This window comes from Mustela erminea, chromosome X, assembly GCF_009829155.1.
Source record: "Mustela erminea isolate mMusErm1 chromosome X, mMusErm1.Pri, whole genome shotgun sequence".
Lineage (NCBI taxonomy): Eukaryota > Metazoa > Chordata > Mammalia > Carnivora > Mustelidae > Mustela > Mustela erminea.
The window spans coordinates 72731162-72745663 of NC_045635.1; the positions used below are offsets into that span (position 1 = coordinate 72731162).

Below are 14502 nucleotides of genomic sequence, written 5' to 3' on the forward strand. Positions count from 1 at the left end.
CATGCATCCTTATGTTTACTGCACATTATTTACAAGAGCCAAGTGTCCCTCAACTGATGAATGGAGGTCGTATATATACATGTACATGTGTACACACACACACACACACACATAAATAAGCCATAAATAAGAATGAAATATCGCCATTTGCAAAGATGTAGATGAAGCAAGAAAGTATAATACAAGAGAGAAAAGTCAAAGAAAGAAATACCATATGCTTTCACTCATTTGCAGAATTTAAGAAACAAAACAAATGAGCAAAGAGAAAATAAAAGAGATACAAACCAACAGACAAACTCTTAACCGTATAGAACAAAGAGATGGTTATCAGAGAGGAGATCACACTGTCTCTCCCCCCACCTCCACTTCCCCTCACCCCCTCACTCTCTCCCTCTTAAATAAATATAAAAAAAAATAAAACTTAAAAATGTTTTTAATTGAAAAAATAATAGTAATAAAAATGCCTAAAATGCAGCAAGACAGCTACTTTTCTTTTTCATTTTCTCTTATACAGTAAATATGGTATAATGCTAAAGAAAATATTAGAATCATACATAACCTGGCCCTTAACAATTTTTTTCATTTTTCCCTTACTTTCCAGGCTTTATCCACATATATACAGAAGGCAGAAACTGAAACACAGAGGGGTTAAGTAATTTGTCAAAAGTCATATACCCAGTAAATGGTGAATTAATATTGGAACTTAGCCACTCTGGCTCAAGTCTGTGCTTTTAACTACTATACTCTTTCATGACATCTAAATCTCTTTGTCCATCCCCACCAAGCAGCCTAACAATTAATTCCATTTTCTGAATTACTTGATTCTCAGAAACTAGTATTTAACTGGTAGACACCAATAATGCTAGAAAGGTATATTCCTTTTTGTGAATTCAAAAATTGGAATTTAGTGGCAGCTACTAAGTGTGGAAGGAATCAAAGAACTAAGAATCAAAGAAAAAAACATTTTTTGCAAGTCCTAATGAGAATACTTATTTCTACAAGAATTACATACTGATGCCAAAACAATTATGTGAATAGTTGGTATCAAATTGAATACTTGTACAGTGCCAAATTAGCAATACACAGATTATCTTCATTGCACAGGGGAAATATATCCATACAATGGAAGCATCAGATTGTCATCACTCTAATCCAGGGTTAATCTCAGCAATATTCATGGTGGATCAACCAGATATGATGTGTGTTCTGGCATAGTCCAACACAGCACCCAATCACTAAAGATAAATTCTAGCCAAAAATTTTAACTTTGAATCCATTAAGCCTTTAGATATAATTCTCAGGGGGGGCCTGGGTGGCTCAGTCATTAAGCATCTGCCTTCAGCTCAGGTCATGATTCCAGGGTCCTAGGATCAAACCTCACATAAGGCTCCCTGCTCAGCGGGTAGCCTGCTTCTCCCTCTCCCACTCCCTCTGCTTGTGTTCCCTCTCTCGCTGTGTCTCTGTCAAATAAATATATAAAATCTTTTAAAAAAATAGATATAACTCTCAGTTTATTAAAAAAAAAGAAAAAACACAAAACATAGACATAGTAGTAAAGTAACTGATACACAAGGAAGAAAGCAGTCAAATTCAAGAGGCAGAACATTCTGTAGGATCACTGGCCTAGTCTCAACATTTCAGTCATCATTAAAAACAAACAAACAAACAAACAAACAAAAGGAACTATGCCAGGATAAAACAGACTTACAGGGCATTAAGAACCAGCAGTGCATAATACTGAATTGGACACAAATTTGCACATTTCAGCTATAAAGAGTATTTTGGGATGGGTGTTTGTATAAAGTTAAATACGGTCTCTGTATTGGAGATAAAAATGAACTGGAATGGATAGAAAGGTGACTATTAGTGACTGAAAAAGTTGCAAAATGGTATGTACAAATGACCTTATTTTGTCACGAATGTACTTATGACATTACAAATTTCCCAGGGTAGGAGAGAGGCTTGAAAAGCTGTAAACCAAAGGGCAAATAAATACAATTACCTTGGTAAATAGGCATAACCTACTGAAGCTGAAGATTTGCAAATCTAGTATACAACACAATGGCAGCATGTGTGTGTACATGTGAGTGTGTAGGGAAGGGGGAATAAATCTGTATGCATCTGTACAGATGAATCTCACAAACATAACACTGGTCAACAAAAGCAAGTTACAGAAAGCATACATACTATAGTACTCCAAAAGTTAGACAACAGCCAAAAAACTGGCAAAACAATACATTTTTTCAGAGATGCATACACACGTAATAAAGACAACTTTAAAAATACAAGGAACAATACAATTTACCATAATCATTACATCTATGGGAAAGGAACGGAACACAGATGATAGTGACCCACGTAAAGAGCTTCTAAAGTTCCAGTAATGCTCTTTTTCTTTAACTGGATCATACATACATGTCATTCACTTTATTATTGTTCTCTGTAATAAATATACATGCACACACGTACATATTTCATTTGTACATATGTTATTTTTTAAGATTTTATTTATTTATTTGACAGAGCGGGAGAGATCACAAGTAGGCAGAGCAGCAGGCAGAGAGAGAAGGAAGCAGGCTCCCTGCTGAGCACAGAGCCCAATGCAGGTTTGATCCCAGGACCCTGAGATCATGTACTGAGCTGAAGGCAGAGGCTTAACCCACTGAGCCAACCAGGTGCCCCGTACATGTTTTTTTATAATATAAATGAAAGCTGTGGACCAGATTCTGGGCCACACTGTAAGACTGCCTATTCCGCCAGTTAACTGGCCTCCTGTGAGCTTTCAGAGCACTTTTCTATTTACCTTATTTTCAAATTTCACTATGATAAGCAGCTTTAAAATAGATGTCACTCTTATAGCTTCTAACTATACTGAATGATTTTCTCAAAATAAATTCTCAGATCTGGAGTTACTGAGTCTAAGAATAAACACATTTACAAATCTTAGTATAAACTGTCAAATTACTTTGCTCAAGTGTTATCTCAATTTATAATACTGTCACATTAACTGAAAACAACTTCATCAACAAATTAGTTATTACTCTTTTAATGTTTTTAATTAGGTTATTTTACATTCAACATATTAAGAAAAAATATTTCCCAGCAGCTTGTTGACTATTTCTATCTTCTCTTTACATTCTCTGCCCATTAGTCTAAAGAGATCTTGATATTTTTCACATAAATTTGGAGGTACTCATTTTCTGTAATTAGTCCTGTTATGAGTTGCAAATACTCTCACTGTTATTTTTTTCTTTTGGTTTTCTACTTTTCAGAGTAGATGCTATGATTTTTAATATACTCAAATACTACCTTTTGTTTTTTGAGATTTCAAAGAAGTGATTTCTCTATAGATCAGACGACCCAGTCTATTCTTAATTTGTAGTTCCTACTTTGAAAGAGACACTTATTGTCAAAAAGTCCAAAAATTGATCATATAATAAAAAAAATTAATTTCAACTCAATGAAGAACAGACTATTAGATCAATTGTATTAGAATAACTGGCTGGTGATTTAGATGGAAAAAAACCCTCATATGTTACAACAAAGTAAATTTCAAGTGAATTAAAATTTAAATGTAAAAAATAAACTACTAAAAAATAAACTAAGAGTTAGTATTTATTAATCTTGGACGGGAAATCTATCTATGCTCATCTCCAAAGGTGGTTAACAAAAGTAACACAAGTATATGTAAAACTGGTAAAATCTGAATAAGGTAAATAGGTAAGGTCAATTTCCTGGTTATGTTAGAGTTATCTAAGATGTTACTTGCCAATGGGGAAACTGGGTGAAGTGTATACAGGACCTTCCCATATTATTTCTTACAACTGCATGTGAGTCTACAATTATCTCCAAATAAAAACTTTTTAAGAATGACACTGGAAAGAATATTTGGTTGACATGGAATGATGTTCATGACATACTGTGAGGTGAAATATAGCAGGTTTCAAAACAGCATCTATGATACATTTTTATAAGCACAGAAAAGTAGACATATCTATACACACAGTGAGAAAACATCTGGAAGTACATACATAAAAGTATTACTTTAGTAACACAGCCCTTGGAGGAAAACAATATTACCATATTCATTCCATCAATTCAGATGCATCCATCGTAAGTGCTGACAAATACTGAAAATTGTAGGGACCAAAAGAGTAGTCAACCAAGAAAAGACAAACTTCATAAACAGGACAATGAGTCCAACACTTAATCTTGAAAATTTAATTTGCAAGTGAATAAAACAAAAACAAACAAACAAAAAACCCTAAAATGGTAAACTCCAGCATGCACAAGCAGCCTATATGTTATTTTTTTTAAAGATTTTATTTGTTTATTTGACAGACAGAGATCACAAGTAGACAAAGAGGCAGGCAGAGAGAGAGAGAGGGAAGTAGGCTCCCTGCTGAGCAGAGAGCCCGATGTGGGACTCGATCCCAGGACTCTGAGATCGTGACCTGAGCTGAAGGCAGTGGCTTAACCCACTAAGCCACCCAGGCGCCCGCCTATATGTTATTTTTAACAATGATTTTATTTCAGTGGGAAGCTATGTACCTTGAATTATCTTGAAATCAATGAATAATTAATTCCTGGGGAAAACAGATTATCTCCTGAAATATTACTGTATTCCCTGACCCCATTTTTTACCATTACTTTAGTGGCTGTGATTTTTATTTTCAGTTTTAAGGAATAAACACAACCATGTCATGCAGTTCACCTTCATCAAAAGGTTTGCAAGCTAACACAGATGTCATGATGTTGTAAATGATGAGTTAGAACTGTAAGATTTTGTTGGCATCTGGATTTTAATGTCAACAAAGGTAACTACAAAAATGAACTGACTGCCAACCACAAAGCTAGGGCACATTAATATAACACTGATAGTATAAGGCATTTTTGACTTGGAAGAATCCCACAACCTCATTCTAATAACTCAATTTTAGCTAGAACAGCTCTAGTCTTAATAGCTTGACCTAGGTCAAATTTAACTAAGCCTTAGGTTTTATATTTGTAAAAGGGAGATAATTATATCTTCCACAGACAGGGTTGTTGAGAGAATCAGATAAGATAATGCATTTTAAGAGCTTAGAACAGTACTCATATACAGTAAATATTTTTCAGATATTTGTTTAACAGTGTGTTGTAGGAACTAACCTAATTATCTGTCATCTATTTGGCTTAGATAGCTCATGACAAAGTAACACAGTTCACAGGGAAAAAAGTTGTGATTAGAATTCACAACTCAGTAAGGCATGGGAATGAAAGGCAGAGCATAACAAATACAGTCAATGATCTCATAATAGCAATGTAATGGGACAGGTGATAGCTACACTTGTGGTGAACATAATGGATAAACTTGTCAAATCACCAAGTTGTGCATCTGAAACTAATGTAACTGTGTCAACTATATTCAAACAAAATTTATGTGAAAAAGAATTCACAACTCAACATCTTCCTAATATGCCTTCTATCTGTATGTAACACCTATTTCTCTATAGCTTGTATAAATTTTCCATAATAATCATTTAATCTTATATAGAAAAGTAATTTAGTGCTCACTTCAGCAGAAGATATACTAGAAAAATAATTAATAAATGTAATAAATGTGAAAATCTGGATCACATATATAAGACCAAAACATTTCAAAGCAAAATAAAATGAATAAAACTCCATTAATTAATAGTCATTACAACTCAATGTGTAATACTAGGCTGGACAAAAAAGATATATGATATAAACCAAATCAGTCAAGTAACAGGATTTAAACTCTTTGGTAAAAATCCAATATGAGATAAAATACTTACACTGAGTACCATACTGGCCAAGCTGCTCCTGGTCTGTCTTTCTGTCTGTCTGTCTCTCTTTTGCCCCTGGTCTCTTATTTCCAAACTACTTTTTAAATAGCCTCAGTATGATAACATGATGGCTCTCATAATCGTGCTTTGGAAAATCACTACCTGTGATAAATTACCATTTCTTTTTACAATGCCCTTTAATAAGATTATTAAAAAAGCAAAAATACAATGAATCAATCTTTCTAAGTATCCCTATTTTCTTGGCTACAAATATCCTCAAAATGTTTCCAATCTCTCTAGCATTTTATATACACACAAACACACACACACTCACACACACACAAAACACACTAATACATAATTTTTAATATGTATGTCAACACAAACTTTTGGAGACTTTTAGTCTATTTTACTTTTAAAACCATTCATATACATATCAGGCACAACCTAACATTTCGGTTAAAAGACACTGCATTGAAACTGAATAGCAGGTGATTTAGCATGAGCTACAGGTCAATTATACAGAACTATAATTACTTCTGTGCATTGGGATTTTATGTTAAACATGAGAATGTGATGATGAGCATCCATATTTGATTTTAATTGCTGTAACTTGAGTTATCCAAAACATCATGAGAACACTAGAGAAAATGAGTAAATGACATGAGCCATGGGAGATGAAAAGGATGCTGCAGAGGGAACTCTAGTAACAGATGCAGCTCTGAGGAACTGGCTCAAACTTATAAGGGAAGGATAAGCCTCTCCCAACAAGTCTTCTCCAGAGTTAGATGACTCCCTTTACTTTCCTAGGTTCTGAGAGCAGAAAAGACATACTTTTCCATCAATAAATGCCTGAAGGCTTGCAAAGCATTTTTTAATGTAAAATCTGTGGGCTTTCTTTAGCTCCTTCAGCATTCTTACACTGACAAAGAAGAGTTTAATACTATGCCCCAAATAAGATAAATCTGTTCAAAACCTTTAGACATGACAAATAATTCAAGGTGATGAACCAAAGAGAAAAAAGAAAAATAGAAAACCTGTAAACCCGCAAGATTAAGAAATCTGTTAGAAATAGTGGTAACAGACACACAAAGGTCTTTACTATCAACCAGCCAATGGGAAGAGGAGGAAAAGGACTCAGACATCTGAATCCTTCTGTTGCTTTCCATGGAAAGCCCTTCCTGGGATGCATTCAAGTAGAAACAGTGATGATAAAAGCACCTGGGAATGGCATCATGGGGCAAAAAAAAAAAAAAATCAACTACATTTTCTGAGCACTTACTAAACATTTTACAGGAAATATTTCATTGAATTCTCAACACAGCTCTCTGAGGTTTATTCTCATGTAGAGATGAAAAATTGCAACTTAGACATTAAGAGACATGTGTAAGGTGGCACAAGAGACACAGCTGATTCAAACCCAATCTGTCTCATTTCAGAATCATACTGTCAATCACTACATTATCACTACACTGCTCAAATGAGATACATATGGGTCAAAGTAAATAAAATATATGAATGGCATAGCATTTGTACAACTAAAGGACTTTTGAAATACTATTTTCATCACTATTCACTGTTATTCAGTTAATATTCTCTAGACTTTAAAGACTTTTTGCCCCAACAATCCTCCAAAAATATGTGTATGTATATACATGTATGTATTTTACAGTGATCTGTTATACACAAATAAAATATTTGTTTCATTAAACTACATTAATCCTTACTACATGTAATATATTCTGATATATTCTTCTCTACCTCTTTTTTAAATGCTGGAATTGATTTCATGACCCACATATAGTGACATCTTGCAATTACCACACCAAAATAATCACAACTCAGCTCTGGAGAGATGATAGGTGTATGTATGTTTGGAAACACAGAGGAAGTATGGGCACCCTGTCATGTTAGAAATATATACATGTATCCTAGGAGAAGAGTAAATAAGATATATATGTGGGAAGTCACATATGGGGTATTTGGTAAATGTGTTTTCACAAAACCTCCTGCACCAATACTCCCCCAACATTTAGAGAAGTGATGTTGTATCACCGCCATAAGCATTACAATCACTGAGTTGCCAGCCAAGGCTGACATTATAATTCTCAGCCAACATCAAAGAATGGAAGCATACTACCTATGTGACCTTCCTGATAAAAGCAGCTTACTGTTTATAAGAAAATTTTTATGACCCATTTTGACACCCACATTTCTAAAGTATACTAAACACTGGCCTGACTCCTTAAAAGGACTATACAGAATTTAGCCTTTTCAAAGACCCAGGGTCATACGTAGGTTACACAATGGTAAACTTTAGAACTGGTAAATAGGTCACCTAATTCAAATCTCCCACTTTATAGATGAACAAACTGGCATCCCAAGAGGTGATGTAATTTGCCCAAAGTCACCCAGTAGAAAGGTCAAGTGATTCCTATTACACCAGGCTGCCTCATCTACTATCATACAATGTGGAACACATAGTTACTTATCTAGGAAAGTAGTCACAATTTAGGAGCAATAATCTTTGTAATTTCTCCCATGTTTGTTATCTTGGTTATCTCATTCCTTTCCCCATAATCTTTAGGAATAAAACTCTTAAATCAAAAAGGATCTATGTGTTTACACCCTGCAGTAAAAATTTTAAGCTAGCCCACTCCACAGTCCATCTTAGGGAAAGAACTCCCAACGTATAATTGTGTGGTATACTTCAGAAAGGAAAGGGATGCAGACCGAATCCCTATGTGTCGTCTTCAGAAAGCAAGAAGGATGCAATGGTAAGTCCTCATTGGCTTAAGAACAGTTCTGAGGCTGTGACTATAGGAATCCCAGTCTCTGAAAACAGGCAAAACTGTAAAGTTCACAAGGCAGGGACTAGATTCTCAGTAAATGCGAGAATTTGTAAAACTAAAGGACTTTTGAAATACTATTTTCATTACTATTCACTGTTATTCAGTTAATATTCTCTAGACTTTAAAGACTTTTTGCCCCAACAAAAAATGGGGTGTCTGTCATTATACAAACTGAAAAATGAGTGTCTGTCATTATACAAACTGGTCCCAGGCCATTTTACTGTTTGACATAGGCTTGCACTTTAGGTGTTTGTCTCTTTCCTTTCCCACTAGGATATGAACTATCACTTATATCTAGTGACATCCCCCAAACACAGCTTTTGCAGAAGTTGAGGATGTTTCTAATATGTTCTGAGCATATGGAATTATTTCTAAAATAAAAATATGCTCTAAGCGAGGGCCTAAATGATTCTACTATATAAGAAGCATGCCAATATTATCACAGTTCTCCTAACTTCCATCTTGCCTGATCTTCTGTTGAACTGTTGGCTCTCATGCAGATGCAGATTACACAGATGTCACCTCCAGTGAGGTATTATGTTACTGGGACTATTTTTAACCTGAAACCAATGATACTTCTCTACAGCCCACAAAATTATCATTCCAATGTCTTTTTAAAAGGCAAAATGCCTTGAAAATGACAACCATGTACCCAAACTGAAAGCCACTCTCTAGAACATCACTTACATTCAGTTTTGTCCTCTCCTTTAAGACTCCAGATGCCCCCCCCTTCCTTATTCCATTTTCTTCTATAATTTTCACAGCTCGAATACTTTATTTTATTCCTCTGCCTTTGGGTGTTTGACACATATTTCCTGTATTTTGTAATCAGAAAGAAATGGACATAACTAAGAAAATACATACAAAACTTTATCTTCTCATAATCTCTTCAAAACATGACCTTAAGAAAAATCTTGTGATATGGAAAGTAAAAGAAAAAAAAAACTAATTAATCAAGGACAAAGGGATCTGAATATTATCTACAGATGTTTTTATTTGAAGCCATTGTCTCTTTACACAGCTAAATCTACTAAAAGAAAAATTACATTTCATAGCCTATTTCTTCATGTTTGTGATACATACATGTTTAATTCTGCTTTTGTCAGTAAAACTGAAATGAAGAAATGCTGCTTTTCCTAAAATTTACTCAAGCTAGTACTTAGTAATGCAAACATATACAGCATGTGGAGCCCAACGTGGGACTTGAACTCAATGACCCTGAGATCAAGACCTGAGCTGAGGTCAAGAGTTAGATGCTTAATGGACTGAGCCATCTAGGTGCAAACATTTGTAAGGTTACTTCCAGCAAACTATTTCCGAAGAAAAATATTCCAAACACATTAACAATAATTCCAATTAAGTAATGACTGGAATTATTAGAATCATTTGGGAAATGACATTTATCCAATTTCCCCATTTTTAACATACCTAAAAACAAAACTTCATAACATAAAGTTCTGCAGCGTGCATGATAAACTCAGAGTATGTTCACCATTAAGTGATATAAAAAAACATAACTTACAATTAACTTCAAGTAAGTTCTTCCTATAATTTGAGAAATATTACCCCCACTGGAACAGGTCTAAAATTAATCTTTTTCTAAATACACCAGATGCCGCCTAATGTAATTTTCTGTATCACTCACAGTATCTTCCTACCTCTACCATAACAGACTCTAACAAAATGAATATAGTCCATATTATGAACTGAACCAGAAAGCAACTATTTAAGAATTAATGGCGCTTAATAATAGGAATTAACACTCTTACCTATTAAAATTTGAATCCAGATAAGAAAAATCTTATAATGGTTCAAAAAAATTTTTAAAACACCCCAAGTTCCTAGGTAACAAAAAAGAAAGGCAATAATATAGAATCCAAGTATGGTATAACAGCTATTCAAAAATGGATGTTCTCGATTTTAGCATAGACTGGAGAGAACAAATGAACAGTCAATTGGCTCCTTCCAGCTCTCATCCAACATCTGTTCACAGCAACCACAGCCAAGTTACCTGCAGCCATGCAGTTTTCATAATGGGAATACACATGTCTTTACTGTCCTCAGACCACTCACCCAGATGCAACTAGAATAAGAGAATTTTTGGTTAGACAATACCTGAAAGAATATCTAGTTTACCCTTTCTGTATTTAAAAACAAGGCGACTGAGGCTCAGAGAGATTAAGTGCCCAAGCAATTCAAAGGCCAGCTATTTAAAGGCCAAGCAAGGTCTAGAAATAACTGCTCTCAATTATTTCTATCAATATGGGTTAACTCTGAAGGTCTGAAGCACTGATTCTCCTTCTGAGATGGAATGGGCCTTTGGAAACTTACCAGCTGTGTTATCTTGGGCACATGACAAACTTTCTAAACCCCCTTTTCCTCTTTTGTAAAGTGTAGAGAATGAATACCTACTCTATGAGGTAGTTGTACAAACAGCTTCTAAAGTGCTTAGCACCTCAATTAGAAAATAATAACCATTCAAAACCAGGTAGCTATTATTTTTACTCCCACCCTAGAAATATGGCTGCCCCTACTGTTTGAGAAGACAACTCTATTCATTAACACAATCGACAGGTTCTTATCCACCAGAGCTTCTCCAACCTACCACATTCTGCAAACAGGAGAAAACCCCACTCAACATCCTACTTCATGCCATCTAAAATCCGCCCTTTACACTATTAAGAAAAACAAAATACCAACTGCTGCCAAATATCTTCTGCCACGGGCTGTACGCTGAATTTGCCAACTAGAAATTGCAGGGTTTTTTCTGGCTCCACCCAAAACATGGAGAATAAATGATGGGTAAACGAGGGTAAGATAAGGTCACACACCTGAAGGGGAATTCACAGAAGCTTCTTCTCAGCTCATTTAGTCGTGAGGAGATAGGTGGGTGATACAGAACAAAACGCTATCTTCCATCATCATAAAGCAGAAATGGCTACCTCAACAAAATACAATTTCCTAGGCTTGTCAACACAATAGAAAAGAATCCATGTCCTTATCCTAGTAAATTAATACACGAGCAACAACTGAGCATCTTTCTGGAAAACCCGAGGACCGAGCTGTATCCGAGCTGCACTACACCCTAAGACTACATAAATATATGAAAAATTCCTAAAGGCGAGACAACATGATGGGGAATATCACCTTGAAATCAACAAGGAAGGAATCATGTCATACCCAAAACGTCTCTTGATAAAATCCCGACCCTGCGTTCTCACCACACTACAAACCCACCTCGCTCTAAGGAAATTACAGAATCACCCGCAGCAACCAACCTCAGCAATCGGCATCTACCAGATCGACCCCTACTCAAATGGCTCTAAGTACCGGGTCCAAGTCCCTCCCTGGAGCTGCAAGTCCCGCGCTGACTCCACACTACCTCACTTCGTTCCCATCCTCCCTCCCATCCTCAATCCCCGGCATTTCTCGCTAAACGTCAACACTGACAGAGAAGGTAGGAACGAGACAGATTTCCTATACTTTGTTCGGGAAGTCCCAGAGCCGCACATACCCGTCCCTATCACGATCACATCAAACTCTGAAGGGAGATTGTCCGCCATCTTGAAAGGAAATGTGTCATGTGACTATTGCTTGTGGAAATGAAATCTAGTCAGGCATCGCCCTGGTAGAAGGCGGAAGGAAAAACAGTGTATTCTGGATGTTGTAGTTCTTGGGTGGCCGGTCCAGGTAGGCGGCTACAGCATTTTATTTGAAATGTTTACGCAAATGTTAAAAGTTCAGTTTATTTTCCAGCCTAAGTGCAGTAGCGCGTTTAGGCTGGAGGTTTGGGGTAGTAATGAGATAGGATGAATGGGAAAACCTGGGTGCCCCTTGACAGTGATGAAGCAAGAATTGCTGGGATAGATGAAGGGCGGACTGAAATTGAAAAACGCTTGGTCTGTGAACAAAGGAAATTTTCATTCCAGCCTGGAAACTTGTTTCCCCGTGTGTGTGTGTGTGTGTTTTCGTTTTGCGCAACCCGCCCCCGGCATATTTTTTCGCACCAATTTTTTCAAACTATATCCCCTATCTTTTTCGTCTCCATGTCTCCCCAACGAAAGCCCACGAAAAACCTCTCGCCTTAGCTTCGCCATAATGAAACCTAAGTTGCGTCTGAATTTGTTCTAGTTAATCCAAGCAGCCACCCTGCAGTATATTTTTACAGAATTAGCTTCGCTTTACGGGAGGGGAAAAAAGATATGAAAGCATAGTAGTTGCTTGATAGGCATGTATTGGTTCTGAAACTGGTTTTTTATACGTGTACAAGGAGTCCATACAAGATTCTTCTGATAACTTGCTGCAGAAATGATCAAAATAAAATGGCCTTATACTGAAGTGATTGTGTTTGAAAATTAATGAGGGGCTTTAGGGCTCATTGTGGTTATTTTAGGTATTTTACAAGAGTTTCAAAATAATTCAAGAGAGAAATAATTTCAAAAGAGAAAGTGCTGGTAGTGGACCTTCCCTTACACCATCTGCCCTCTGAACTGTTTGTGGTTTCCTAGTCACACTGTTTTTCCTTCAGCATGGAATGATATTCCCATTCTCCAGTTAACATATTCTTAATATTCAGCTAACATATTCTTAATATTCAGCTCAGGTTCTACCACCTCCTATTATCTCCTCCCTATATCATATTGAATTTCCCTATGTAGTGTTAACACCCTGTTATAGCATCCCAAAGTGCAGTAAAATTTTTTGCATTTATGTTGGTTCCTATACAATACACACACCTCCATACATACAAAAGGATACACCCAGATATATAATGCCCTAAATTATAAGTCTCTCTATGACAAGGTCTGGGCCTTACTCATCATTTTATCCCCTGCATCTAATATGAGCCTGTTGCTTGGTAGGAATGCCAATAAGTGTTTGCTGAACTGAACTTAGTTCTGACTCTGCTTGCACATGGCAAGTACTATGAATACAAGGACTAAGTCTTCATCTTGATATCTGCCCAAACTATCATGTGTCTTATATATTGAAGATGCTCAACACATGTTTGTTACTTTGCTAAGGTTCCATGAAAATTCTTTAAAATTGTATTTCACTAGGTTGGATTTTGTTTTGTTTTGCTGCGTTTTGCCATAATATTTAGCAATATTTTACATGTTTTCTTAATTTCTTTTATGTACTCTCTGGATGTATTGAACAATTCTCTTGTGATGGTCCCCTGATGAATATTTTGTGTAAGATACTCCTCTGAGATGTGTAATGTATTATTGTTCAGTAAATCACTCTGCCATTTGCCTTGATACAAAAACAAAGTTTTGAGTACTATCAGAAGTGAAATAGGGCCGCCTGGGTGGCTTAGTGGGTTAAAGCCTCTGTCTTCAGCTCAGGTCATGATCCCAGGGTCCTGGAATTGAGCCCACGGTCCTGGGATCAAATCCCACATCAGGCTCTCTGCTCATCAGGGAGCCTGCTTTCCCATCTCTCTCTCTCTCTCTCTGCCTGCCTCTCTGCCTGCCTCTCTGCCTACTTGAGATCTGTCTGTCAAATAAACAAAATCTTAGGGGCACCTGGGTGCCTCAGTGGGTTAAGCCTTTGCCTTCAGCTCAGGTCATGGTCTCAGGGTCTTGGGATCGAGCCCTGCATCTGGATCTCTGCTCAGCAGGGAACCTGCTTTTCCTATCTCTCTCTCTCTGCCTGCCTCTCTGCTGACTTGTGATCTCTGTCAAATAAATAAATAAAATCTTTAAAAAAAAAAGAAAAAGAAGTGAAATAGATCTATGAGACTCTTAATACTACAATGGAAATGAAAATTAATAGATTTCCCAGAGTAAACACTGGAAACTTAAGAATCTCTAACAGTGAGAAGCTATGAATGGGTGGTTAAAAACATGATAAAT

General features: G+C 36.3%; 1 protein-coding gene across 1 annotated transcript in view; it reads right to left on the bottom strand.

Annotated features, from left to right (window-relative positions):
* CHM (CHM Rab escort protein) overlaps window positions 1-12223 on the bottom strand; it is a 230505-nt gene extending 218282 nt beyond the window's left edge. The window contains 1 exon segment of the mRNA XM_032330373.1: window positions 12159-12223. Coding sequence (XP_032186264.1) covers window positions 12159-12207 — 49 coding nt within the window. The 5' untranslated portion in view covers window positions 12208-12223.
* Between the last annotated feature and the right edge of the window lie 2279 nt (window positions 12224-14502).